At 54.4% G+C, this 27279-nt stretch overlaps 1 protein-coding gene across 2 annotated transcripts in view; it reads left to right on the top strand.

The window, feature by feature from the left end:
* The window catches only part of SH3PXD2A (SH3 and PX domains 2A), a 244086-nt gene that overhangs the window by 195417 nt on the left and 21390 nt on the right, over positions 1-27279 (top strand). For both annotated transcript variants that reach the window (XM_049645686.1, XM_049645687.1), the window contains 2 exons: positions 19110-19223; positions 23397-23480. In XM_049645686.1, the coding sequence (XP_049501643.1) occupies positions 19110-19223; positions 23397-23480 (198 nt within the window). The remainder of the gene's footprint in view (positions 1-19109; positions 19224-23396; positions 23481-27279) is intronic.

Genomic DNA, 27279 nt, shown 5'->3' with positions numbered 1-27279 from the left:
CAGGACCAGAAGGCTATGGGTCTTCATGAACACTGTTGGGTTCAGAGATGGGACAGTGCCTGGTCAGGGCAGTCTTCTGGAGAAGATGGGCCTTGAGCAAGTTGCTGAAGGAGGAGGGGGCTCCAAGCCGAGTTGAGTCAGAATGACACCTTCCAGGGCGCAGAGGGTGGACACAAACAAGCATAATCTGGCCGCCGTGTCTGAGGCTGCCTATGGGAAAGTTTTCACCCAGCAGGGAACAGGCTGGGGGTGTGTGTCAGGGGCCTCAAAGGGCCCCAAATGTCAGGTGAAGGAGAGATTTCCCCCTTTCTTTCCCACCAAGCTGAGGGAGACCTTTCTGACGATCTGCCCAAACCTCTCCTTTGTCAGAGGAAGAACAGAGCCTGGAAAAGTGAAGCTCCTCGCCAGTGTCATGTGGCGAGTTCATGGCTGTGCTGTGGCACAGCTGTGGACCACTGGTGTAGAGGTGGCTGTCTCCGAGGCCTGCTGGCATCTCCCAGCATCACTGAGGTCTTGCCACCCTCTCTAGGCTGGCCACACCCCATCTTGCCCCTGGCTGACTGACTGAGGCTCCCTGACCCTGGGCCCTCAGCCTGGTGCTAAAGCTGGAGCCTAGAGGCAGGCCCCAGACTCAGAGGTGCTTCCTACATGCTCTTAACACTGTATGTTCAAACAGACTGATTTTTCAAACATGGTGACTTCCTTCCTGCAAGATCATCCTCACCTCACCTTGAAAATATGGACTCCCCGCCGTTTAGCGACCCCACTTCTCTGGGCAGTTCCACTGGCTGGCTGTGGTCTCCCCCCAGACCAGAGGCTGTGCCTCCTCGGCCCCTCTTGTACCTCCCTAGGAAGGTGTTGAGGTTGGCCAGGCATCCAGTCCCGTGTTTCTGGACACTCTGTCTTCTTTTGTTTGTTTTCTGTACTTCTAACTGGCGCCTTTGCAAGGCCCCAGCCTTCTCTCTGCTCAGCGTGCTCACCGTCTTTTGATTACCACAGGAGTTTGAGCTGCTGTGGTCGGGATGCACGCGCAGCAAGGCCTGGGTCTCGGGTCCTACAGGCTTCTCCCAGTCCTGGCCTGGCCATGTGACCTCCCTGTGCCCTGGGGGACTTTCTGCCAGTTCCAGCCACCCACTCGAGCCACTGGCTCAAGGGATTGCCACTTGGCACAGTGCTTAGGGTGTCATCTCAACGGGCAGGGCGGTGCTATGCCCTCCTGGAAGGAATGCCAGGCTTTATATAAAAGGATCTCAGGTCAATCTAGGTTCCGAGCTCAGTTACCCACTAACCAGGTGGCCTCTCTGAGCATCACCTTCCCTCATAGAATGGAAATGTGATCGGGAGTGAAGACAGTGGCCACGGTTCTGTTCCAGATACCAAGCACCCCACTCCCGTGACCATCCTGCTTTTACCAAAACTGGGCAAGAAGCAGGCCTTTCATCTCTGTACTTCCAGAGTTCCTAAGGTCCCTTCTAACCCCTGGGGCTCCAAGAGAAAACCGGTTTCAGCTTAGAGGGAGCAGGTGAGGGGAATTTGACCATGTTGGTAAGCCTTCAGCCAGCTCCCTAAGCAGCCAAATGGGTCACTGGCTGCAAACATCCCTGGGTTTGTAATGATGATCACAGGGCTCGTGGGCTCCTGGACACCTTTGGAATGGGCTTTGTGAGGCCAAATGCTTTGCAGATTAAATTTCTGGACAAAGAACAGCTGAGAAATAGTCCTGAGCTTTGCTAAGCCATTTCTATGCTATGGCAGCAAAAGGGGCGTGTGTGTGTGTGTGTGTGTGTGTGTGTGTGTGTGTGTTCGTTTGTTCGTTCTGTTCCCTAATAAAAGGGAGAGGCATAGGCAAGAGAGGAAGAAGGTCCAATCCCGAGCCTCCCTCTCTTCTTCAATTTGCATCAGCCAATGGGTACCGCTGGTGCTGCTGTGTTTTCCAGGATGGTGCTGGTAACAGAAGGAATATGATTAGTGTTATGGAATTTCATGGTTGGGGTTGGGGGTGGCTTTTCCCCCCTTTTTAAAATAAATGTTTTGAAGAGTTGCCCTGGAGAGCTGCTGAAAGCAGAGGCTGACGGACATTTTTGGTCATGTCAGACGAGGACAGGATTATCCAAGTGAGCAGGGGTGTCTCTCCCCTTCAGCGGGGCTGCAGGGTTCCAGGGCCGTCCTGCCAGAAAGCGAGCAAGGGGCCGTAATCACAAACAGGCTGGGATCAGTTACAACCAGAAGTATTACTTTAGACTCTTGGCTTTGATGGGGAAGAATGCAGTTTTCCTCACCCCTCCTCCCCCGTCCTTCTCAAGTTAAACAAGATCTGTGAAAGCAATAGCTCTGGGATATAAAGAGAGGCCAAAATCCAAAGCAGCAAGGGGTCTCAAAAGCCCAGCATGGGAGGGTTCCCCCAGCCCCTGCCGATACTGGAACAGGGGTTTGCCTGGCCTGTTCACTGCCCCCCCATCCCTTCTTGGGTGAACCGGAGAAGCACGTTTTCCCAGAGTCTTTCTTGTCTACCTAGGGCATCCTCACCTCTATCTTGCCCACTTGGCTCTTCTGCATATGCAAGCTGGCATTTTCTTCGTGTTTGCAATGTACCTGAGCACCATGGCGAGGAGGAGGGGGCAGGTGGGAATGTAATGAAAATAGCTTAGCACACTGGAGCAGGTGATTCGCCAGCTTCTTCCCTGATCAGCCTGTGCAGACAACAAACTAATGAGGCCCTCACCCCTTGTAGCCATGACCCGGCCCTGGGGGGATCTGCTTCTCAACCCCCTCTCCTGCCTCGGCCAGCACCTCCTATCTACTCCTTCACACTTGGGGATAAATAATACTGCCCCCTGGAGTGTTGGCACCGTCAGGGGCGTGCTTCCCCCGTCACTGGTGCCTGGAGCAGAACCAGGGTTGGCCAACATGTAGACCTCCTTGCCAGCAGAGCAGGATTTTAACTGACTGCTCCTTGAGAGGAAGGAAGTTGACCTCATCCTCAGGCTTTGCACAGAGAGAGTGAGCATCCAGGCCTCCTGCCTCAGTACCTCCCTTATGAGTGTGTAACCCCACTCTTTTGCCTCACCGCACAGCCAGACACAAACTCACCTCCTTGGACTTCAAGGGCCCCCACTTTGGGTGAGGCCAGAACATCTTGTCAGCGCTGTTGTGGCAGCGGACAGGAGGATTCTGTACCCCAGGGGCCTAGCCTGCCTTCCGTACCCCCGTCTCTCAGTCTCCTTGGGGCCGTCCCACCATCTCAGGGCCCTTGGATGGGAAACTTCATTCTAGAAGTGGATTCGGGGTTGGGGAGCCTGAATGGAGTCACAGCCCAGTTTGGTGGGACACTCACATTCTAGTCTAAGGGCCAGGTCAGAGCTGGGGAGCTGGACCCGGTGACAATATTGCTCACTTACTGGGGAGTGAAGTTATAGCCTGTCATGGCTGAGGGTTGAGACTCAGCTGAGGTGTCTTGGGCCTGTCACTGCCAACACCTATTTAAAGGAAGGAAATCTTCATAGTCCACCTCAACCCCCAAACTTAAACTTGGAGTAGGCCTCCCCACCTTAGGACCATCCAGACACCCTAAAGTTGGTCGGGTGACCCCATGGAGACTGGGAGAAGGTGGTATGGAGGGCAAGCTAGGTCAGTGACTTCCCAGCTTCCAACCCTCTCTGCCATCAAGGTGCCAGGATATTCCTGCTGACCATGGTGGCATATTGATCAAAGACTGACCCTCATGCAGATTGGAAAAATCAAACCAAGCAAACCAACAGAGCTGAACAAGGAAGACTTGATCCCCATGTCCTGGAGCTGATGGTCTAATGGAGGAAGCAGACAGTTCCTGCTTCTGACACAGCTGAGGGGACCGTGGTCGTTGGCGTGTCATGAGGCATAGTGGTGACTGTCTTTGGGTGTTGGAGCAGGAGGCACCAGAGATTGACAGGGTAAAGGTAGGAAGGGGCCCATCACTGGTTGGTGACCAGAGTGTCAGTCACACCATCTGATCGATCACTAACCGTGGTGAGTCTACAATGAGACACTTGGACCTGGGTAGTCTCTGGGGCATCCAGACTAATGGTATATCAGTTTGGAGTGTAGCCTCTTCTCCTTGGATTTGAATAGGGTCTCTACCAGACCAGCTCTTAGGAACTAGCAAGACAAGAGGGTACCCAGGGACAGGAGAGACAGAAAGGGAAATGGGGCGAGAAAAGTTCAGGGAAAGAAGGAGCCTGTTCCTAAATCACCATAAACCTGGTTGGGCCTTCGGGATGGTTATCCCAGGATCAGAGTGTTTGGGACTCAAGTTAACCTATTTGCTGCTTTCTAGAGACTATTAATATCAGAAGCTATAAGAAGGGTGAGAAAAGGATCACCGAAGCACCTCCTGTATATCAGACAGCGAGCCAAACACCTTTCTTCTTGTAATTCCCACCACTGCCCTATAAAGCACAGGTATCATGACTTTCATTTATGAGAAGGCTGAGGCCCTGGGAGCTCAGGTGATTTGCCAGCTTCTTCCCGGCACACTCTGCTGAATTCTGGTTAATTCTCTGTGGTTCTTTGGGCCCTGAGTAGGGCACCATGGTGGGGAGAAGCTATTTTTGGTATAGCCTTCTCCCCACTCACCCTCTGGGTGTTGGGGACAGCAGGTCTCTGGGGCTGCCCATTCCCAAGCTCCAAATTGTGCCCACCAAGGAGGAGGGCTTTGTTTGTGTTTCCTGTATGAGAAGCCATGACTCCAAGAGTCCCAGTGGAGTCCTACACCAGCCAGTGGGGCTGCTTTGAATGGGTTTGAGGAGGGGCCGCTCAAGGCCTCTGCATTCCTCCTGGAGCCTCACCCAGGCCGTCGGCTTGTCCCTGGTGCCAGTCCTGTAGGACCTCCCTGGGCTTTGCCTTTCCATTCCAGAGAAGGGAGAGGACCAAAGGAAAATGGCCCATTCAGGTGTACACGCTGATTACACGGGAGCCCTTCCAGTGGGAGGGTCAGCTTACTGGGTGATCTTGGGCAAGATATGCAACAAGCAACCAAAATCTCCTGGTCTCAGGTCCCTGTGGGCAAATCCTCCTAGGTGAGCCATGAGTCAGAAGCACCTCGTGAATTTGGGGGGACTGGAAGAGGGATGCCACCTAGGGGCTGTGTAACTGTCCTGGGCTCCAGCAGGGCAGAAGGCCCCGGGCCAGAGGGATGAGCGCTAGAAAGAAGCCCACAGCTGACCCTACACTGACCCCAGGAGCTAGACTTTGAGAGATACTTGAGGATAAGGAAGCAGGAGAGACTTCGGTGTGTGGGTGGGGAAGCCAGGGAAAGAGGAGGAAGTCTTGAGCTCATTTGTCATGGCATTTCACTTTCAACAACTATTTACTGAGTCCCTTCTTTGTCTGAAACACTGAGCTAGACAGGGGCTTGAGAGGATGCCAGGATGAGCAAGCCTTGGCCTTTGTCCGTAGAGAGCTCTTGGTCTCGCTGGGGGAGATGGCCAACCCAAACCTGAGGTCGGGGGTGCCGGGGGAGCACAGGGGCAGAAGAGCAGAATCACAACTGGCAGGGATTTGTAGGAACATGGCAAAAGTGGTGGCTTTGAAAGATGAGGCCTGGGCTTAGCGACTGATGGATCTGGGAGAGCAATTTTGGGGTCTGCTGGGTGTGCACGAAAACAACATAGAGGGCACTTCCTGCCAGGCTGCATGGAAGGCTTGTGTTCAGATCCCACTCTGCCACTGGGTAGCCAGTCTGGGGCCATTTTGATCCTCAGTTTCCGTATCTATAAAATGGGGGTAATATTTTGAAATCCATGTGGCCATTGAGAAGGTTGACTGAAAAAGTTGTGGAGTGCTGTATTCGTTTTCTCTTCTCTTCCCCGATAGACATGGGCGGGCCGCCGTCCAGTCTGGGCAGTGAGTTGTACTGGGGGAGCAGGGGTGGGAGTCTATCAGGCTCCTGAAATTTCTTGGAAGAATAACCCATCCGCCCCCATCTACCTACAGCCCACAGACTTTTCAAAGCATTTTCCCATCTGTTATTTCAGAGTAGCTCTCTAGGGCTAAGTAGGCCAGGTGGCTTTGTTTCCATTTTTTCAAAAGAAGAAACTGAGTTTCAGAAGGGTAAATGGTTTGCGCAAGACCTCAAAGCCTACTAATGGCCAAACTTGGATTTGAATCAAGTGGGTGCATATTCTTAACCCAACGCTCCTTTTGCAACATCAGTGTTTCCCAAGGAGTGGGTTGTAAAAATGTGTGGTGGACACAGGATTAAGTGGCATGGAATCCTGTCACGAGACAGTTATTTGACTTCTCTTCCACCGCACGCTGGGTCAAGGGCACAGTGTCTGTTTGGCGCTTCGGTGTTAGCATGTGCTGATGTTGCTGGCCTGTTTGTTTGTTAGAAAAATCTGGCCCCAGCCTTAGTGTCTCGGTAGAGCTTGCCTTAATATCTGACTAGCAGTCTATAGCATTGTTGTTTCAGTGTATAGGTTTCTCCAGTTATCTTCTGTTTGCACCAAGGAGTATTGGCTTTCCATTTAGTGTAGCATAGGAAAATGTCTTTTTAAAATACAAAAGTATTTACGTGCTTCTTGTAAAGCAAACGCTAGTAGAGGTACCACCTAGAGTGCTTCACTGGATGTCTGGTGCTGTCTTAATGACTGAGGTTTGGGAAATGCAGTTACAGGACCCCAGTGGGACACTCCTGGGTACTTTCCTTCCCCACGGTCTCCTAGAGTGACACCAGAGGCTCCCAAATTCCCGCCGGGAAAGGAGCCTGGAAAAGCATCAGTATCGGTGGTGTCTGCTCCCCACACAGCGTAGAAGAATCCACGTTGTCAGAGAGCTGTTGACGTCAGGCGGTACAGAATTTTGCAAGGCCTCTATTTAAAATTCCCCAAAAATTAAATAAGGAGGGTTTGGAGGGAGGAATGCCCTAGACAAATTGTGGAGTGGGTTTGTTTTGTTTATGGAGATGGTCTTTAAAGTTGAAATTGCCCCCGTTTTATTTTTGCCCCAATTGACGAGGGGCTGAACTCAGCTGGAAGGGAGGGGATGGTTGTCAGCCTAAGGCTTTTAGCGAAAAGCAACTCCGCTCTGGGGCCAAGAAGCCTCCTTTTTTGGCAAAGAGAGAAAAGGGGGAAAAATATACAAACTCCTGCATGTATACTTCTGAGGCACTGAAGTAAGCTAGTTCAAAAAACACAGATAACTCCTTATGTTTCAAGGGACTGGTAGCAGTTACAGAGGATCCCCTCCGCCCTTTTCTCCAGGCTGGAAACACACGTATAAGGCACAGACACATTGCTTAGGCTGCTTTCCATTCTTTTCTCTTTGCCTTCTCACTAGAACCCTGGTTAGTAGATTGCTGTTTAATATTCTCTTCTCACTAATAAGGACACTTCGGCCTCCTCCTTCAGCCACTTTGAATGGTCAAATATCAACGTAGCCCTAAGTTGATGAGTGTCCATGCCACTGCGTGGTGCACGGCCTGACTTCAGGCGGTACAGAGAGGCAGTGTTAAATACTGCGGCAACGCGCGGTGAACAGTGTTTGTCCTGTTCCCATCCTCTTCCAAGCCTTCTGATTTGCCTCAGCTTGATGGTCCACTGTCTTTGACTCCTCTCCAGTAAATCTCTTTTTGTAACAAAGAGGGAGGGAACAGGCGTAGGCACAGCCTCTGCAGACCCAGCACAGCTCAAATTTACTATGTTGCTTTGTTCTCTGTAATTTTATGGTTGGGGCTGGTGGTCCTCTTTGTTCATGGTGGCGATCTGAAGTTTCCTAAACAAATTATTTTCTCGAAGTCAAAAGACAGTTGCTTTAAATGCGTATTTACTCAGTGAACCACAGCATACATAAGTACAAGGATATGGCAAAAGCCCTGCCTAGTGTGGAAACATCTGAGGTTGAGAAATGCTGATCCAAAGTCACTCTCTCCTGGCAAAGCCCTTGGGTAAGATCTTGCGCCAGAAAACTCTATCAGCCTGAGTGTCCTGCCTCGCCCTGCCATGTGAGCCCAGAGAGAGGGTGAGAGAGGGGCAACCCGGAGATGGGGCCTGAAACCACCTGTAGCCCCCTTCTGGGGTGGGAGTGGAGCGCGCAAGGCAAGAAGCAGGGAGAGTGAGCCACGCCTGTGACTCCTAAGAATGGAGTCTGATTTGTAGACACTGATGGAATGAAGTAGATAAATGGGACCGGTTTCCCTGGCTCATCTGTCACATGGAAATTTGGGGAACTAATACAGCAGGGGGTGTTGGTCTTCTTCTGCAAAGGAGCGGACAGCTGGAGTCATTTTTAAAGGGAGCTGTTTGGTTGCTGTCAGACCTGGGTGCTAAGCCTGGCACCTTGGGTAAGTCACCCAGCGCAGGGGTTTCCTAATGCAGCCTAAGATTTCACAGACCTGGAGGCAAATGACTTCTGAACGTACAGCCCCCAGACTCCAGGACGTTTCTTATCCTCGCTGTCAAGTAGGGATATCCCGCCCAGCCCAGTTGCCCAGAACACTCCCAGTTGGCACCTAATATTTTAGTATAGTTATGAATAGCACCCTACACTCACTCCAGAAAGTGTGCACAGTACATTATAAGATCACTGTAGTAAGCTGTGTCCTCTGGTCTATTTTCACATTTTCATATTTTTTCTTATTTCATATTTTCATCCCTTTTCTTCTTGTCACAGTGGACCTGTCATTACCATCTGTTCAGACCTTTGTGTGTGGGTGGGAGGGGTGAAGGGGATAGCTCCTGATCCTGGCACAGCTTTCAGTAAATGAAATGGTGCCACCTGCTCAGCCCCTCTGTCTTCGTCTCAGGACTGATTAAAACATTCGGTGGGACGGGCTCCCGGCAGAAACACCTCTGGGTTGTATCCAGCAAATCATCACACTCTCTTTGAAAGTGGTCAGCTCTCGGCTTCAAATCACTCAGGGCAGAAACGCAGCCCCCAGGGGGGTCGCGAGAGCCCCAAGGCCTGGATGGCTCAGCTATGACACATCCCAGACCCGCCGGGCCAGTGGTTCACTCGTTATCAGAATCCAGTGTGGTCTGGCCCCCTTCCTTCCTGTTGTGTCTTCTCCGCGCTGCCTTGGGAATGCTCGGAACCTCCTTGCAGGCTCTCCTTGAGGAGTCCAATCAGGACCCGCCTTGAGGTTGCCCATTTACTCTGGAATTCACTCTCTTCCTTGGAAGTTGGCACTTCTGCCCGTGCTGTGTCCTCTGGCCTTGCTCCCAGGTCGGCCTGTCTTCCTGCGTCTTCCAGGACTACGGATGGGGGCCCGGCAGACTCTGTGTCAAGTGCTCTCCCGACCTTTTCCCACCGCCAGGTAATGAGAGCTTGTGGCGGGCAGCCTCTCAATGCTCTACCCCTGTCCCCACCTGGGTCCATTTGCCCACCACCCTCTCGGTGAACACTTTTCAGGGTGGGCGCCCTTCCTAAGAAAATGCTGAGCAGGGGACAGGAGTCCAGCAGACCCTCCCACCCGACTTGTGTTGGCCTCCCGGTACCGCACCCTCTCAGTCTCTCTCCACTTACCTCTTTTGCTCTTCCTGGAGCATCGGGGGAATGCCCCTTATCCTTTGCATTATCTCAGGCATTCCCTTGTGAGGCTTTAACCTTCCTGGTGTGACTCTTAGAAGCCCACACCTCGCCTGTGATGTTGAAGGGGAGTACCCCTCTCAAGTTCACCTGGCAAGGCTCCCATCCGAAGCATCACGTGCATTACTGGCTTGGGCCACAAGTACTCCCATCACTGTGTCCTGTTCCCCCAACCAGTTTGTTGTCTTCCCTCCCCCGCCCCTCCAGATTCGATCCAAGATTCGCTTCTTCCCTGGCTACTCAGTTTCATCTCTGATGTTTGTGGTTCCTTCACCAAACATTGTAGCAACCACAGGGCTGTCTGGGTCACCCTGCTCCGCTGTTCCTGGAAGGGCCTTGTGCCATCTTGTATTCTCTACTTCACCCTGCCCTCCCCCCCCAACCCACACTCATGCCAGGCACGGAACCAGATTCAGCTTTCAATAGAGACCTGCTGACATGATCTCACAGTTGTGAGATCAAGCCCGGTGTCAGGTTCTGTGCTGACAGCCTGGAGCCTGCTTGGGATTCTCTCCCTCCTACTCTCTCTGCCCCTCCCCTGCTCTTGTGCACGTGCACAATTTCTCTAAATAAATACATACATACATTCATAAACAAACTAAAAAAAAAAAAAAAAAGACCTGCCGAGGTCAGGGCCAAGTGACAGTGACATCACGAGACTCTCTCCCTGAGACTCCAGACCCCGGAGACCCACCTGCCTCCCTGCGCACCCCTAGCACTAGCTATTGAGGGGCACTGAGGTCGTGGTTCCTTCCTTAAAAATCCCTGTGTCTTATACTTCAGCTTTAACAATAGCTCTTTGGTAAGCCTTGCTAGGAACCAGGCACTATCCTGAACACTTCTTGTAGGTTAACTCCTCTACTCCCTATAACACGGGGAGATAGAAGTACTACCTTAGGTCCATTTTACAGATGAGGAAATTGAGGCAATTGCCCAAATCCGAACAGCTGGTTAGTAGCAGAGCTGGGATTGAAACCCAGGTAACCTGGCTCTAGAGCCCTTGCTGAAAACTGTGATTCTCGTCTGTCATTTTTATCATGTGCCCCCTCTGTGCCAGCGAATGTTCAGTGGTCAGGGTTTCTCCTGGGTGCCTCAGCCTCCTGGGCCCATCCAGTGAGGTGAGCAGGCTGGAACCGGGCTGGGGGAGGGGCGGCAGCGCCCGGTTCTCGCTGTCTTCTTGCTGTGGACTCCACGGAGCCTTCCAAACTGACGTAGCAGCCTGTGCTAATGGTCCTGGAATCCAGGCCTCAGGCGCCCAGGGAAGGTTCTGGGGCCCTGGTGGCCTGAAAGCCCCATCTGGGGGAAGGTGAGGCCATGGACAACAGAGCAGGGATCGGTGCCAGAGGTGGAATAAGAAGAATGGGTTGGGCAGGAAGGCAGGGGGTGCACTGGGAAAGACTGGGGGAGCCCTTGCCTGCTCCTGTTTGCTTTGGACGGAGGAGGCCGCATGCTGTGAGCTGGAGTGTGTCTTGGCAAGAGGCCTCAGTGACAGAGCCTTCTGACCAGGGGAGGCCTGGCTGAGGGTGGGCCTCCTTTCGTTGTTCTTAAAGGCACAGCATAATTAGGCGCAGCCAGCCTTTCCAGTGTCTCTGGTCCCTCTCAGGTAGAAACCTCACATCTGCCCCAAGGTCACGGGAAAGGGGTCCAGGGCAGAAGCAGTCCCTTAGGGCCCAGCCCTATGCCAGGTGTGGTGCAGCCAGGTGGGCAGCGTGGTCACCAGTGCCTGGCCAGGCTCCCTTCAGCCCCCTTCCCCTTCTCAGCAGCCCCCCACCCCCTTCAGGGCTCACAGATCCTCACCCCCTACCCTTCTCCAAACCACTGCAAGGGAAGAATGCAGAAATGCCTGGACAAAGGGTCCAGAGTCTGAGGCAGGTGTCTGAGGCCTGGGACTGTGCCTCTGCTATTCCTAGCTCCATTCCCCATGCTTCTCTGTCTCGACACCCACACCCTTCACTTAGGTCTAGGCGTACATTAGCACTCCACAGGTGCTCAGCTCTGGCTTAACTGGTCTCAGACCCCGCGAAGAACCTGGATGAGAGGGGAAGAAAAAGGCAAGCCCTGGAAGTAACCTAAAGGCTGCTCGGCTCTCCCAGACTCCAAACTCTGAATCTCTTCCTGCCTGTTACCCCCTGGGTACTGCCCAGGACTGCTGAGTGGGAGCCCGGCCCCTCCTACAGCACCAGGGCTGTACTTGAGCCCATCTTGTGTGCAGTGCAGGGGGAGGTGGGGAAGAGAGGCTGAAGCCTGACTGTGTCCTCTATAGCGTCCCCATGCCTGGAATGCCCCGCACATATCAGGTGCTCAGAAGGCATTTGGTTATGGAGGACACCGTATGTCCGTGATGTCAGGCAGCCCTATAGGCAGATCATATTATCCTGGTATGATGAGGCTCTACGGAGCCCAGCAACCTGTTCCAGGTCACCAGCAAGGATATGGTGAAGCCAGGATCCAAACCGAGGTCTTGGAAGAGGGACTAAGAAGTGTCCGTGTGCAGAATCCTGGGATGGGCAGGGTCATGAGGGTGGGGCGAGTCAGGGAAGGCCTCATGGAAGACTATACCTTGAAGAACGGAGTGGGGGGGACTTCAGAGGGAGAGGAAGGAGCAGGGTCCTCCTCCCCCACCCCCACCAGCTGTTTTGTCCTAGGCTGAGCTGTGACCTCAGAAGACTTTTTATTAACATCCTAATTGTGTGCAGCTGGCCTCCTCTGGCCCTAATGAGCTCATTATCCTCTCTCATTAAGGAGGCCATTGTGGCCTGGTCACCCCGGGGACAGCAGTGGCCTGGGAGTGCCCGTCACTTCCTGCTGCCTTTGGCCAGGCTCAGCCCCCTCCTGGAGACGCTAAGGCCCCATCCCCACCTTCTGTCTGTCCCCCACTCTGTCTCCTTCACTCTGTGTCTCTGTTTCCTCTCTACCCTTTCCATCCTTCCCCCCAATGCCAGCATTGCCAAGCCCCAGTTAGAGTGCCTTTTAGAGGGCTTTGAAACTGGCTCAACAGCCAAAGATTACACTTGGCCTGAAAAGAGGGAGGGTCTGACTTCTGGGCTTGAGCTTTTCCCTCTTGGGGCTGGGGAGCCCCTTCCCCACCTAGGATGGATGGTCTCCCTTCCTGCCCTGAGCTGGAGGTGCTAGCCAGGTTGCCCCCACTCAGCCCCTGGACCATTGTGAAGCGGGTTCTTAGTGAGGCCCACAAGCAGGGTTGGCTGCTGTGACAAGTGACATCGCTGTTCTTTCTGGGCCTTTGCCTCCTGGAGAGGGCTTTTGGTCAGCCTGGCCGAATTATATTCTTCTGGCGCTGTGGAGATGTCCTCACAGAATGAGCAACCAGGCTCAGGCAGCATTCGATGGACTGGCCACCTAGGGATGCTCCCAGACATCTCCTCCATGGGGGGGCTTAGCTCCAAAGATCACACCCCGAGCCCCCAGAATGAAGGTTTCTCCTGCACGTCCAGTGTGTGGGGGCTCCTTTCTCAGGGCCCCTCTGCAACAGTTTGTGGCTTCCCACTCCAAACAGTGGGCATGGTGGCTGCTGTCCTGCCCCTGCCAGGGGACAATCTCAGCTTGAAGGCATGTCGAGTAGGAAGATGGGCTGGAGCGTGCCTGCCGGGCTGCACTGCAGGGGTGTGCTCAGCGCTCTCCCAGCCAGCCCAGGCCCCTCGGGTTTTCCCCACCATTTCCTGTTCCAAGTTCTCTGTTCCCCACCCGCCTCCTAAATAAGAAACTGCTCCCCTTCTGCCTAGAAACAGGGCTGACTTCTCAGGAAAAGGCCAGGTCTGGCAGCCGGTCGGGACAGCCATCCCTGTCTGAGCACAGCTGTGGCCACTTGGTCAGTGCAGTGAGAAGTCCTTTAATAAAACCTCACTACATTTTCTCTCCCGAGAACTAAGGCTGAGAGGAAGGCTAACAGAGGCCACCTTGGAGGTTGGACCCATCTTCCTGGGGACATGAAAAATGTAGAGGTGTCTCAGACTGGTCCCTGGGCATCCGTGAGTGCTGGCCACCTAACCTCCCACATCCTGTGGCTTTAGTCCCTCAGTAAAGCTCGTAGCTTCCGCTTAGTGGGCACCTACTGTGCCAGAGCCTATTTGTTGCTCCTTATCTTACACATCCTCATGCTAGCCTGCAAGGCAGATTTTACAGGTTAAGTCCCTTTCCTGAGGTCACAGAGCGCGGAAGTGGCCAAGGTGGGATTCAGACTCAGATCTTGGGCTCTGGCACTTAGGCTCTCTGCCTGAGTTTCCCCATCTGCCTGGCTGCTTGCTGCAATTTCGGCTCTGCCCTAGAGAACAGCTAAATGTGGTACCTACAGTCTCAACAAGACTAATTCTCCCAAGTGCACCAGCAGCTGTGAATTGTGGGGTCGATGCTCTGGATGCTACTGGGGTTTGGAGATCAGTTGGGGAGGGCTTGCCGAGGCATTAGGACAGCAGAGAGGAAGCTGTAGGACTCTGTCCTGGGAGACCGTGTGAGCTGAAGGACAGGAGCCAGGCTGAAGATAGCCCCAATACATGTGGGGCAAGGAGGGGAACTTTCCCCAGAGATGCCTCCCCTCTGACCCCATTTCCCATCATGCTTGCTATCATAAATTGCATCAGCTAAGGAAAGATAGCTCCTTGCCTTCTCCTGGAACCCCTGAAGGCAGTCCCCAAACTCCACAGATTGCATAGACACACACACACACACACACACACACACACACACACACACACAAAACCATACACATCCAAGTCCATTTACCAAGCTGGACTGAGGATCTCCTGATATACTCTGCGGGCAAAGATACCACCTGGCCACCCATGGGTAGTGACTGTGTTAGCCGGGGGGAATGCCAAACAACCACCACCAGGTCAATAACAGCTCAAGGTTTTTGACCCTCCTTCTCTGTGCTGGGCCTTAAGCTAAGCTACATATACCTCATTTATGCACTTCAACAAGAACACTTCGGTTACAGAGGTAATCTCGATTAATTACTCCCTTATCAGGAAGGGGAGACTGAGGCTCAGAAAGGTTTACTAATTTGGCAAAGATCACACAGCTAGGAAGTAGCAAACCAGGACCTGAATTTGTGTCTTTCTGACCCTATATCCCTAATCATCACCCTCTACTTCCAGGGGACCCTCAGTGGTACACATAGACATTTAAGTGCACGCAGCCCTGCACCTCTGCTCATGGCGTCCGTATGCAGAGCACACACTCAGCAATACGTATGTACAGGAACATGTGTAACGTAGTGGCATTTGCAGGTACACATTCTCAAGGAGTCACCTCTCCCCTTGTGCATACAGCAGATAAATTCCTTTATCCACTTCTGTGGTAGTTAAGAATATGGTTCCTGGAGCCTGGGTTTGAGGTCAGCTCTGTGTCTAATTGTGATCTATGTTTGCCTCAGTTTCCTCATCTGTAAAGTGGGGATGATGATGACACTAACACTTCCCAAGATTCTTGAAGATTAAATACGTATGTAAAGGTAGGGCCTGACCATAATCATCATCACATGTAACAAATGTACACACACCTTTGTTCCGTGCGCACATGCACCCACATAGATGTGTACATGAGCATACCCCACCTCCCATGCACTGAAAAATACAAAGCCTTGTCCACACCTACCCCCACATGCAGCCCACACACTCAGCCTCTGCAGAAAAGAGGATGCCCCGGGCACTGGAGGTGAGCCTGGGAGCCCCACAGGGCCGGCTGATGACTGAGCCCTCTTGGCAAGCCGGGCCACCCCCAGGGGTTCAGGCTCTAATTGCTCCTTGGTAGAGCAGCAGGGACTTTGGTCGGGAGCCCCGGTTACAGCAACTGACGTCTGAGGTGCTGGCATTCAGGAGAGGCTTGTCAGCAGCTCTGGGTGGGCGCAGGTCCAGGCAGCCTCCCCCAGAGACCCAGCTGTGTGCCAGGGCTCCTGGGAGGTCTGCGTGGAGCTGAGCTGGGCATCCATGCCCACCTGGGCAGTGTCTGAGCCTGTCCTTTGCTCAGTGGAGGTGCCCACAGCCACGCCAGCGACAAACTCTTCTCTGCAGGGCCTGAGGCAGGAGGGACATGAGAATCTGGGCCACTCAGCCTAGCTCTGCACATTTCTGGGCTGGAGTGGAACCCGGGCCAGTGTTCCCAGCGAAATTGGCAGGGACCCTGGCTCCTGGGGAAAAGGAGAGAGCAGGATGTACACAGGATTCCCAAAGGGTGAAATAAGGGTAGGGGAGACAATACCACCAGCAAAAAAGGGACCTGAGCCCTGGGATTATGAGGCCCCTGGATCCAAGGGGAAAGGCCCATTCAAGGGCTGGTCTCCACTATGGCCATAGGGGAAGAGGGAGAGAACAAGAGATCTGTAGGCTGCTGGACTCACTTTACACCAGATGATGACACAGACAAGCTTGGATGAGACTGATGGAGAAAATCTCCCCCAACCCTAACCCTCCCAGCATCCACAGAGGGGCTTGCCTCCTTTGCCTCTCCTGAGGATGACTTTTGAGCCCAAATTCCAGACATAGAAGGCTTAAAAGACAGTGACCCTGGCCATCCAGGAGACCATCAACTTGCCTGCTTTTCTAGGAAGGCATGGACTCACACAAAGGAAGGAGGGAATATTCTCCCAGTGGGGACAGAAGTGATTGTTTCAGAGGCTGGAGTTGTCAGTGGCACACCTTGGTATAGAAGAAGAGGCTGGGAGGGGCTGGACATGGAGGGGTCTTAGCAAATCCTCACCAAGACACATGCTTCCAAACTCCACTGTTCCTCTGGACACATCCCCATGTGTTCCCAATGACAGTAAGATCCCTGGTCCCATCCCAGGCCCATCCTGAGAAACCCTTTCCTGGGAAGCAGAGCTCCCTTTTGAGGGCAAGCCTTCAGGGTACTTCCTTGGCCTGCTGGGATTTGGCATGGCTTTGGGGGCGGTCAGGTTGATGAGGGTCTTGAGGTATGGGAGCCAAAACCTGTGTGTTTTTGGCATTGGGGCTTGGACCTGGGGATCATGTGAGAGCCTCAGCCTTCAAGACCCTCCCAGAAGTGACTCCAAATTGAGAAGTACGGTGACTGTTCTTTGGGGCTCTTGGAGTTTATCCTGGTGCGCGGAAATTTGGGGGTGGTACTTCTTACCCAGAGTGGCTTGGAGGGCTCTGTCCTCACCTGCTGAGGTCTGTGGTGGCAGGTGGCCAGTGGACTTGAGTTGCAACTCCAGACTTGACTCACGATGGTGGACCTTTAGTCATGAACTTTGGTGGTTTCTGGGTAGGTATGGGATTAGTGAGGATACTCAGTGACTGAAACCCACTCCAGCTCAGTTAAACAGCATAGACAGTCACTGGCTCACTGTAATTAGTCCAACAGGTGGTCTAGCTTTAGCATACCTGGAACCCAGAACTCCAATGGTATGAAGTCTGACTTTCTCCATCTCTAGACTTTGCTGCTGATTTAGTGATTTAACCCTCAGGCCACCTCTTCCCACGTACCCCTGTGATCCCTGGTCTATGTGGTACTTAGTGTTCAGATTGCCCAAGTACCCCTGTCAGTTCTTGAGAAAGCCCCAGAACCATTACAGTGTCCGGGGGCATAACAGATCAGTCCAAAGATGATTGACCAGGTGTGCCCACTCCTGTGGTCAAGGAGGCAGAACCATCTTCATGGTGGAAATCCCTATGAGATGGGAAGTCCTGTTCCGTGACCTCCGGCCAGCCTCTGTGGAAGAGCACCTGGGGATGGTGCTTCTTGGCCGAGACTGCTGGGGATCCAGAGAGTGCTCCCCCCGAAGCCGAGAGAAGGGGAAAAGACCCCTGCATGATCATGTCTTCTGGTTTCCTTGGGGCCTCCATTGGCCACAGCCTTGTAAGCAGCCACACCATTGTGGCCGGGGCTTCAGGGAGGACGGTAGTGCTGCTCCAGGGAGTCTGCTCAGTGGCCCAGAATGTGCAAGTAGCTGTGGGTGTGATGGCTCATGCCATCCCACTCTGGGAGAGGGAGGGAAGGAGGGAGGAACACATCCACCCTGGGTTCCGGAGGGACAACAGTGACCCAACTGAGGAAGGCCCTTGAGCCAAATAGCTCTGGGCCTTGAGATTCCAGATTCCTCATCCAAGGCTTTTTCCTGTTTGTTACAACTGGTTGTGTTTTTTTTTATTTTTTATTTTTTTAAGAGCAGTTTTAGACCTACAGCAAAATTGAACTGAAGATACAGAGGTTTCCCACATGCTTCCCTCACACATGCACAGCCTCCCCCATCAGAGTGTATACTTGTCATTACTGATGAACCTGCACAGACACATCCAAATCACTCTGATCCATAGTTGACAGTAGGGTTCACTCTTGGTGCCATGTAGATGAGTGTGTAATGACATGCATCCGTCATTATGGTACTGTGCAGATGTCACCGGGTGTCATGGTCTTTCCAGAGCAGCAGGTAGAGCATTGTGGAACTCCGGAGAAGGTGGGGTGCAGTGGACATTCGAGACTAGATCATAGGCTGTGTGCTATCCCAGGCCCGTCACACCTTGTGGAAGACCTAGGAGGTGGCTCTGGGTGCCGATGTCCTGTGCAATGGTGGCACGGTTTTCCCCTGTCCCTCTCCGTGATCAGAGCAGCTCTCAGGCAGCCCCTTCCACTTCCCAACAAGGAGCACCTCGGAGGCTCCCAGTGTCCCCCCTTCTCGGGCAGCTGTTCCCTGCTGTGGGCAGTGACGGGGCCTCCGTGCTGCCCAGGGAAAAGCCCTGGGTCTCTTGACAGGGAACAGTCCATATTTGGAAATGGTGAGCTCTGTCACAGACAGAAAAGAGAACCAGTGCCAGATTGTTTTGGGGGTAGAGAGGGATCGGAATGGGATGGGGGCAAAGACAAGGTCCTGTGAAGAATTCTTTCTAAGATGGGATTGATGGCAGTTAGTGGAGTCCCAAGACCCAGGTGCTCAGAGTACTTGGCTCAGTCAACATTTGTTTAAATGATAAATGAATGAACCAAGGAACGAGAAAGACTCTTCTCATTTGGCCGTGACCGCCAAGGGTCACTCAAGGGTGCGGTGCCCACTTAGTATGATTGACACGTCAACATACTTCAGGGCGGCCGTGAGTAGCACTGATGTGCAAATGCCATGGACCTGTGATGGAGCCAGGGGCACAGTGACCGTCAGAAGTTGTCTGTGAGGCATTTATCTCTGGATACCTTTGAAAGCAGAGAAGGCAGCTAAACTCCCAGGCACACCAGTAGTCCTAATGGGTTTCAGAGACCCTCAGTGGTCACTGTTTAGCCAGAGCTTCTTTGGCCTCTCCCACAGGGTGATTTCACACATTTGACACATCCTTGTTTCAGTTTTACTGTTAAATTTTTTCATCAAGCATTTGTGTAAGTGTGGATCACCGTCCATCGGGCCCTCCTCTCAGGGAGCGTGTTGGCTGCTTCTTAGTGAGGCACAGGCTTCTCAAGGCTGGACTCAAGCCAGGTGTTTGCCAGGTGCCCAGGCTGCCTGGCTCCATGCCCTGCCCCCCCCCCCCCCCCCCCCCCCGCTCAATCCTGCTGGGCTCTCATGACTGCGTTCTCTCTTGTCCCCTCTGCAGGCTGGTGGTTTGTGAGCACCTCTGAGGAGCAGGGCTGGGTCCCTGCCACCTACCTGGAGGCCCAGAATGGTACTCGGGATGACTCAGACATCAACACCTCCAAGACTGGGGAAGGTAAGGACCTGCAGGTTCAATGCGGAAGGGAAATAATGAGGCATTTGCAGGGTGTGGGCTGCTTCGAGATCCTCAGGGATGGGTACCCACCCCATTCCTGGCCCTTGGAGTGAACCCATTTCCCACTCTCCTCCCTAAAGCCATCAAAATCCCTAAGGTGAGTTGGGCCATGTGCCAGACCCTTCCCTTGGGACCCCATCTCACTGAAGCCAGCCCACAAGCTCACCTCCTTTCCCAGGTCTGGCCCTACCTGCCCTGCATGGGGCTCAAATTAGAGGGGAAATTTCCCTGGAGTGTGGATCTCAGGCTTTGGCAACTTTGGGGCAGAGACTGGAAAGAATAGTCTTAGGACTAAATGCCACAGCACCCTTTCCCCATAGAAGCCCTTGGTTCCCCTGGGGACCCCACACAGACCCACCTTTGCCTCCCTGACCCCACAGTGTGCTCTCTGCTGCAGGGATGAACGCAATGGGCTTTGTGCACACAACTTGTGCTGTGCATGTCTACTCAGAAGTCTCTGTTCTGGATATCTGTTATCCTGGCCAACAGTTCAGACGCAGAGAACAAGCCTGCAAGTCATTTCTCATTGTAGCAAGAACCGCAAGGTGGCCCTTGCACCCCTGGCCCCTCTGATTAGCTCTGGCCTCGTGATGTTTTCCTGGGATTTTCTCACTGCCCTTCCCCCTTCTCCACCCCCCCAGGCCAGCACTGTCTGTGGACTCAGGTATTCTCCAGAGCAGGCTGCCTGAGCCCAGGGAGTCCGAGCCACCCCCAGTTCCTGTCTGCCTGCTCCTAAGAACTTCTAAACCCTCTGTGTCCCAGCAACGGGAATGCTTGCCCTAATGGTCAGTGGGGATGGTCCAAATGGGCATGACTGAGAGCCAGGGGGACAGAGGCCTGCCACCCGGGGCTCAGGCCACCTCCAGGCCTGCCCCCCACATACACACCCTCCATTCCATGCTGCCCAGGCCAAAATAAGCAGTCCGCCAAGCGAGTGCCAGCTCCTTATTCATTCTTGCCCTAAATGTCAGTTACTCGGCAGGCGGTTGGAGCCCCACCCTTCCTCCCATGTAAATGCTTTATTTCAGTCCCTTGACCAGGGCTGCAGCCCCTGCAATGCACATCTACCTTGTGACAGGTTTCCAGGGATGAGGCTCCGTCGGGAAGAGTTTGCAGGTTCAGACTGGGTGCCCGATCCTTCCTGGCTGCTCCCTGAGCCCTGGGGCTGAGCCTGCACCCAGCCTCATCTCTGGTTCCATTGCACCTCTGCAATGGTGGAGGATTTTAGCCCCTGAGCTGGCTCTGGTCTAGTTTATCTGCAGTCATCAGGCCTTGCCTCCTACCCAGTTCCATGTTCTGTGGTCATCCCTGGGCCTTTCAGAAACAACAATCCCTAGAGTGTCTAGTGAGGTATTATTCCCTGCCAGGTGTGTGGCCCTGGGACTTTAAAAGCCTTCGTCACCACTCTGGGAGGCACTGTTATAATCCCCCTTTTCCACATGCAGGAACTGAGGCTTTAAGACATTTAGCTACGTGATTGTCCTCGTAAGGCTTGAGCCTTGGTCAGCCTCCTTTGCCTGGTGGTCTTTACCACTGTGCCCTCTGCCCACCCATGAAGCATTTTGCTTGTAAGCACTTCTGAGAGGGTGTGTGTGTGGAATTTGAGTCCCGCCTTAAAAGGCTTTGCCAAGAATGTCAGAGCAGAGATGTCGGGAGATGCAGGACAGGACACTGAGTAGGCAGGGAAGTCCCGGGCAGGAAGGAGCCAGGGAGGTGTGTGCACACAGATGGCAGCCTGGTTTGAGGAGAGAGGAGGTGCTTTTGCAGTGCAAGCACAAGCAGTGGCAGGTTGTAGAGGATTTTGACCTTGACAGAGTAAGAATCAGTAAGGCAACCAGTGCAGGCTCTGCATTCAGAAGTGTTCGTGTGTGCGTGCATGTGCCTTCAGGGAGACCATCTTTAAAATAGGTTCCTCAGCATCCTTTTGATAGGACCTGTATGCCAGTACCCCTGGCAACACTTGGGCAGCTGTGAACTTCATCATCACATCTTGGGCGTCTCTGCCCAACTCAACAGGAGAGCTCAGGGCTCACCACCCCAGCCCAGGGCCCTGGCATCTGTGGTGTGTCCGAGAGACTATCCCACATTGGTCCCCTCTACTCCAGGCCTATTGCCATCCCATCATAGGTCTCTGATCCCTGATCCCAAAAAGACAATTGGCTGTTTGGGTTTATTTCTATTACCAGGCATTCTGGCATATGCTCGAGTTCTGAAATGTTAGCGGTAGGAGGTAGGAGGGCTGGGGTGGAGGTTGAAGATCCTCTTACCCCCTGATGACAATAAGGGCCAAGCCCAACACTGGCAAAGTGCTTTCATGAACCATTGGGTCCGTTGCCTCTCAGAGGTAGTAGGAAAATGGAGGCCCATAGGGATGTCACCTCCATGGAGCCCCCAGTTCAGTTTGTGGCAGAGCCAAAGCCAGAATCTGGGTCTCTGCCTGTGCCCTTGTGCCCTATAGCCACTGGCAATGATCTGCCTCTCTCCCTGCTGGGTCCGCATTGGCACCAGCCTCTTATCTTGGCTTTCCCTGTTGTTGGCAGGCCAAGGGTGCAGGGTCAAGGGGGAGGAACATCGTAGGGCCTAGAATCTGGGCTCCAGAGCCAGACCACCTAGATTCATGTGCTGCCCTGACACTTAGGTGTGTGACTCAGAGGGTTTCTTAACCCCCTCGTGCCTCTGTTTTCCCATTTCTAACATGGAGATTGTGCTGACTGCACAGGGCTTCTGTGAGGCTTCAGTGAGATGGTCCATGTGCATGGTTTCAGCTGGGGAAATAACACTTACTGCTGTGGTGGCCCCTGGCCTGAGCATCAGCTGAGGCTTCCTCTGCCCACAGGGAAGCCACCGAACAACCTGCCCGGGAGGTCAGCTGTCAGGGTCCTTCCCAGTCTGGCCTCACACAGGAGATCGTTTCTTTTCCACGTGGCCCGTTCAGTCCCTTGTCTCTGCTCGTGCCAGGGCAGATGTCAGCCCCAGTGACAGATGAGGAAACAGGCTTAGAGAAGAACAGAAGCCTGCCTGCCCCCAGGTGACACAGGCATCCGGCAGCGAGGCCTCAGCTGAATCCATATCTCCAACCTTTGGTCCAGGCCTCCTCCTGCCAAAAAGCAGGTCAAATAGGTCACCACCACTCCCTCGAGAAAAGCAAGTACCTCCTAGGAGGCTTTGGTGGGGTTTGGCTCAGGTGCATCTGGACAGTCTTCCTTTGACTCTGCTGACCTGTCTCCCCCATACTTGAGCAGTCTGACCCCCAGCTTCTGCAGGGGGCCGCTTGGTGCCCTGCAGCCCTGACATGGTGTCTTTACACCTGGGCATCCTATAGGAAGGCAGAGGGTTTCTGGGGCTGGGCCACAGCAACCAGAGGGCATGGGCTGGATGAGAGGGGCTGCAGCACAGAGAACTGGGCAGCAGGTCCCCCACTGTCAGAAATCCGATGGGCAGCATACAGCAAAGGAGCAGAGCCAAGGCCTGCAGCATCCGTCCCCATGTGCACTTCACTCAGCGACATTTCCTAGTGCTCAGCCTCTGGCCAGGCCCTGTGCTAGGCCCCGGAGAGGGCTGAGAGAGCAAAGACAGGTACCCCCAGGGTGGTAGGGACAGGGAGCCCCATGGCAGAGGACCCCCACGTCTCTCCTGACACAGTGCCTGGCTCGTGGCGGTAGGCTCACAAGCAGGACGTGGTGAGTGAGTGAGTGGCCGACAGATGGGTGGTGCCGTGGGCCCCATGGCCTCCTGGGAACCGTGACTGCCCAGCCATGGTGGAAGCAGCAGTCTTTCCCTGGGGCTGCCTGGGAGGGCCATCTTTGTGCCAGGTTGGGTCCCAGGACCCTCTTCACCTCTCAGGTGCTAGCATTGTGAGTTCTTAGCCCCTCTCGGTCTTAGGGATACAACCCACATGGTTTGGCTTTGGTGGAGTTTCCCCCGTGTCAGTGGGCAGATCTGCCCCCGTCCAGCAGGTGCATGCTGCTGGTGCTTGGTCCTGGCGATGATGCCCCGGGAGCGTGAACCTTCCCTCCCGCCATCCCCCTCCCTGCCCCATCCCATCTCATCCTCATCTCCATTCTCTCCGCCGGTTCCGTCGGCTGCGTGTTCCATTGCCATCTCCCACACCAGTGTCCAAGAGACGCAAGGCCCATCTGCGGCGTCTGGATCGCCGGTGGACCCTGGGCGGGATGGTCAACAGGCAGCACAGCCGAGGTGACTGTGGGAGCCGGCTTCTCCTGACCCGCAGCTGCCGCCCCTCGCTCTCTCGCTAACACCTCCCTTCCTCTCTGAGCTCTGCTCCTGTCTGCCACTCGGCCTCCTCACCCAGATTCAACAGCTAGACTTTCTCTCACCTTCTGCAGCTGTGGGGTGTTGGGGAGGAGGGCACAGGGGGCTACCTGGGAATTGGGATGATTGGGAGTTGGGGGGCGGCTCTGGCTTCTGCCACCATCCTGGGGATGGGGGTCATGGGATTCAGGATGTGATGTGGGGGCGGCTGGACTAAGAAAGGCCACATTGGCCCTAGAAGCTGCAGATGAGGGGGGCGGGGTGTAAGTCTCTGCACAGGCTGTCCCACTTGCCCCCACTCTTCGGTGCCTGCTTCCTCTGAGAAGGTGCTCCATCGGCCAAAGCTGTTCCAGCAACTACTTAGGGACAGAGTAGGAAGAAGGGCCAGCCCACAACCCTCCTTCTTCAGCTAGCTCCAGGGAAACTAGAAAGGGAACAAAAGCCAGTCCCAGCCTGGTCCCGGGATTCGGCCCCAGCCGGCTCTGAAGGCAGTGACAGGTCTAGCCAGGAGCTTCCAGCATCTTCAGCACTGGCATCAGCACTTTGTGAGGGGCCTGGTCAAGATTCCAGGGAGGCCCCTGGCCAGCCATCCAGGCTGATTGGGAACTAAGACATTTGCGGGTTCAGGGCCTTTCCAGCATCCAGGAGCTTGGGAGTAGGGAGCTTAGGGGCAAGCCTCTGAACAAACCCCTCAACATCTCCAGGGCCCACAGGCCAGCAGAGGTCCGTTTCTCCTGTCTAACCGAGAACAAGGCTGGAAGGGCCTGTGATGAGCACTGGCCTCTCTCTGATAGCAGGGATGCCCCGTGAATATCAGCCCACCCCCACAGCTTGTTCCTGAACAATCTGAGACCATGTTTTGGCACCAGCCCCAAGCCCCAGGCAGCAGCAAGCCCGGACGCTGAGGTGGCCGCCGCCTGTGGCTGGTGCAGTACCACACTCAGAGCACTGGCTGTGGGAGCCCAACTCATCCTGAGGGTGGAACAAGGGTTGGACTCCAAGGTGCAGGGCAGGAGGCCAAGTCATGGAAACGGCGAGAACGAGCTCGAGTGTAAAGCAGGGGCACCCTAGAACTAGGAGGGGTGGAGCAGCTTTGCCGGGGGGCCAGCCTGGGACACTGCCCTGAGCCTTGGCAGCAGAGGAGAGGGGGACGCTGGCCTGGAAAAACCGCAGAGACAAAAGCTTGGCCTTCCCCCATCCCCTCCAGCATCTGCTCCCAACGCCATCCTACACCGAACCCCAAACGCAACTGCGTCTCCATAAGCACACGGACACTTACAAGTGACGAAGCACTACTGCCTGTGCGCAGCGGTACGCTGTCCCCTCTGGCCCCCACGCAGCTGCGCATCCGTGGCCTCTGGCACACAGCCACTACACACGTAATACCGCTCGTGCAGCCAACGTAGAACATTCCACATATGCATTTACAGTCGCAGATGCTTCAGCTGCTCTGGACACATCGTACGTCTGCTTCTGACCACCGAGGACACACATAGCTTCCTATACGGTCTCATACGTAGCCCCTCACACTGCATGGGCACAGGCAGCGGACTCGGAGTTACACGCATGCAGTGGTATATGTGGACATGCATTCCCAGCCAGATGCACAACTCTGTGGACATCCATACGTATACAAATATGTAAATGAGGACAAGCCCACTTTTCTCTCCCTCCCTCCGTCTCTCCCTCTCTCTCTCTCTCTCTCTCTCCTCTCTCTCTCCTCTCTCTCTCTCCTCTCTCTCTTCTCTTCTCTTCTCTTCTCTTCTCTTCTCTTCTCTCTCTCTCTCTCTCTCTCTCTCTCTCTCTCTCTCTCTCTAAGAGACCTAAACAGCATTATTTCCCAGTCTCAGCCCTAAGTTAAGTCAGGACTAAGTTAAATCAGGCAGCCAAGAAAAACTTGCAGAAAGCTGGCTGGGAGAAAGCAGTGGAGCCAATGGGGGGAAACAGGCAGTGGGTCATATATAACTAGACAAGAGAGAAGCAGTGCTTCCCCGGGGCCTCCACTCCCCAGCCCCTCTGCCAACCAGGCCTTTGGAATCAGAAGGCCTCTTGTAGTGGGGTTGGGTAGGTTGTGGGGGCCGGGAGGGAAGCCAGGGAGACTGCTGACGGAGGGGAAAGCATTTGAAAGAGGAGGCGTCTGTGGTTTGGAAACTGCAGGGTTCTCCAGACCCCGCCTCCAAAACCAAAACAGGCCTGTCCACCTCCCCCAGCCAGCCACCCACCCACCCGGTGGGCGGCCTGGTCAGCCCTCCCTAGGGCAAAGTTGCCACCCACCTTTGACGGCACATCAGAGTGACCACAGCCTCAGTGCTTCCCAGAAGCCCTGAGGTGACCCCCCACCCCTGAGCTTACAGCTCCCTCTCCCTTTTGATTCCTAAACTTTGATTCCTAAAAGTCTCTTCTAGAGACCCGGGCAACCTGAATGACTTAGCTGCCCAACCCCCCTCCCCAAGCCCCTGAGACCATTTCAGTCTGTCTGGGCATCCTGACTTGGTTCCCCATCCCCACCCCCAGACGGGGCTCTGCCCTGGTCCAGTAGAGGGGCTGGCTCTGCCTCTCCCTCAGGGAAACGTGGAAGCTGGGAACCTGACAGCCAGCCACATGTCTACACGGAGGTAAGCCATGCCTCCGCCGCCTGAGCTGGCCATGGCAGGAAAGTAAACCCCCACACAGACCAGTTGGAAGAGTTGCACTCTGAATGCTCATCACCTGGGACCTACACAGTGACAGGGCAAGACAAGCCTCTAGGCCAGCCAGATCTCTTCCCGGGAGCATAAACTCCCAGACCTCTGTGTTCACGTCAGTCCGAGGGCCACCAAGAACGGGGCCTTGTGCAGGAGCAGCTCAGCTTCACTAGGGAAAACTGATGTGCTTGGTTCTGCCTTCTCCGAGAGGGTCAAGGGGAGGCAGGGCACTTACATGGCCCTCAGTGCTACGTCCTCTGCATACACACTGGGGGCTGCAGAGGCTGCTGCTTGGGCCTGACAGCTCCAGAGCCTGGGCCCGCATGTCACGGTCCAGGCCCTGTTCTCTGCCATGCGGCAGGACAGCACTCCTCTGATCTTCCTAGGAGAAGGACTATAATTTTTCCCTGCAGAGGCAACTTTGCCTAGGAAAACTTTAATGATGGCTTCCTGCTGGAACCACAGGCTTTTAAAAATAGCCCAGCTGAACACAGGCAAAATGTGGAGCCCAGGCCTCGCCTCACCCTAACCTCAGAACCCTACATCCCCGGGGCCTGGCGCTGCCCCTCTGGCCACGGCCCGGGCCAGGATTTACCGTGCCCCACTGGAAAATGGAGTGGGACCAGGAGCAGGCAGGAGAGTGGAGGGCTGGAGTGTAGCACACTGAACTTCTCAAAGGCCCGAGTCAGAATCTGGCTGGCCCAGGTTCTCAGGCGATCTTGGCAGCTCTCCTCAGCGTGGCTGGATGGGAATTTGAAAGCTTCCAGGAGTTAGTCGATGGTGAGAAAGGCCTCTGCGTCTGGGAAAAGCTTGCCGTTGAGAGGCGCGTGCCGAAGAATGGTGGAGGCTCCAGCGGGTCATCACCTACCTTTCGCCTTTGGCAGCCTCTCAGATTTGGCCAGGGCCCATCAGCTCTGTCCTTGCCGCCTCCATCCTGGAGGGACTTGCTATCCGGGCCCGGCATAGGGCTGCAGAGAGGGCCCTGATCCTCCTAAGTAAACAGATGGCCCTCCTGTCGTGGGGCAGGGGGGGGGGGGGGG

The sequence above is a fragment of the Panthera uncia genome, chromosome D2, assembly GCF_023721935.1.
Source record: "Panthera uncia isolate 11264 chromosome D2, Puncia_PCG_1.0, whole genome shotgun sequence".
Classification (NCBI taxonomy): Eukaryota; Metazoa; Chordata; class Mammalia; order Carnivora; family Felidae; genus Panthera; species Panthera uncia.
The sequence above is the reverse complement of the archived record's forward strand: the minus strand, read 5'-3'. Positions and strand labels throughout refer to the sequence as shown.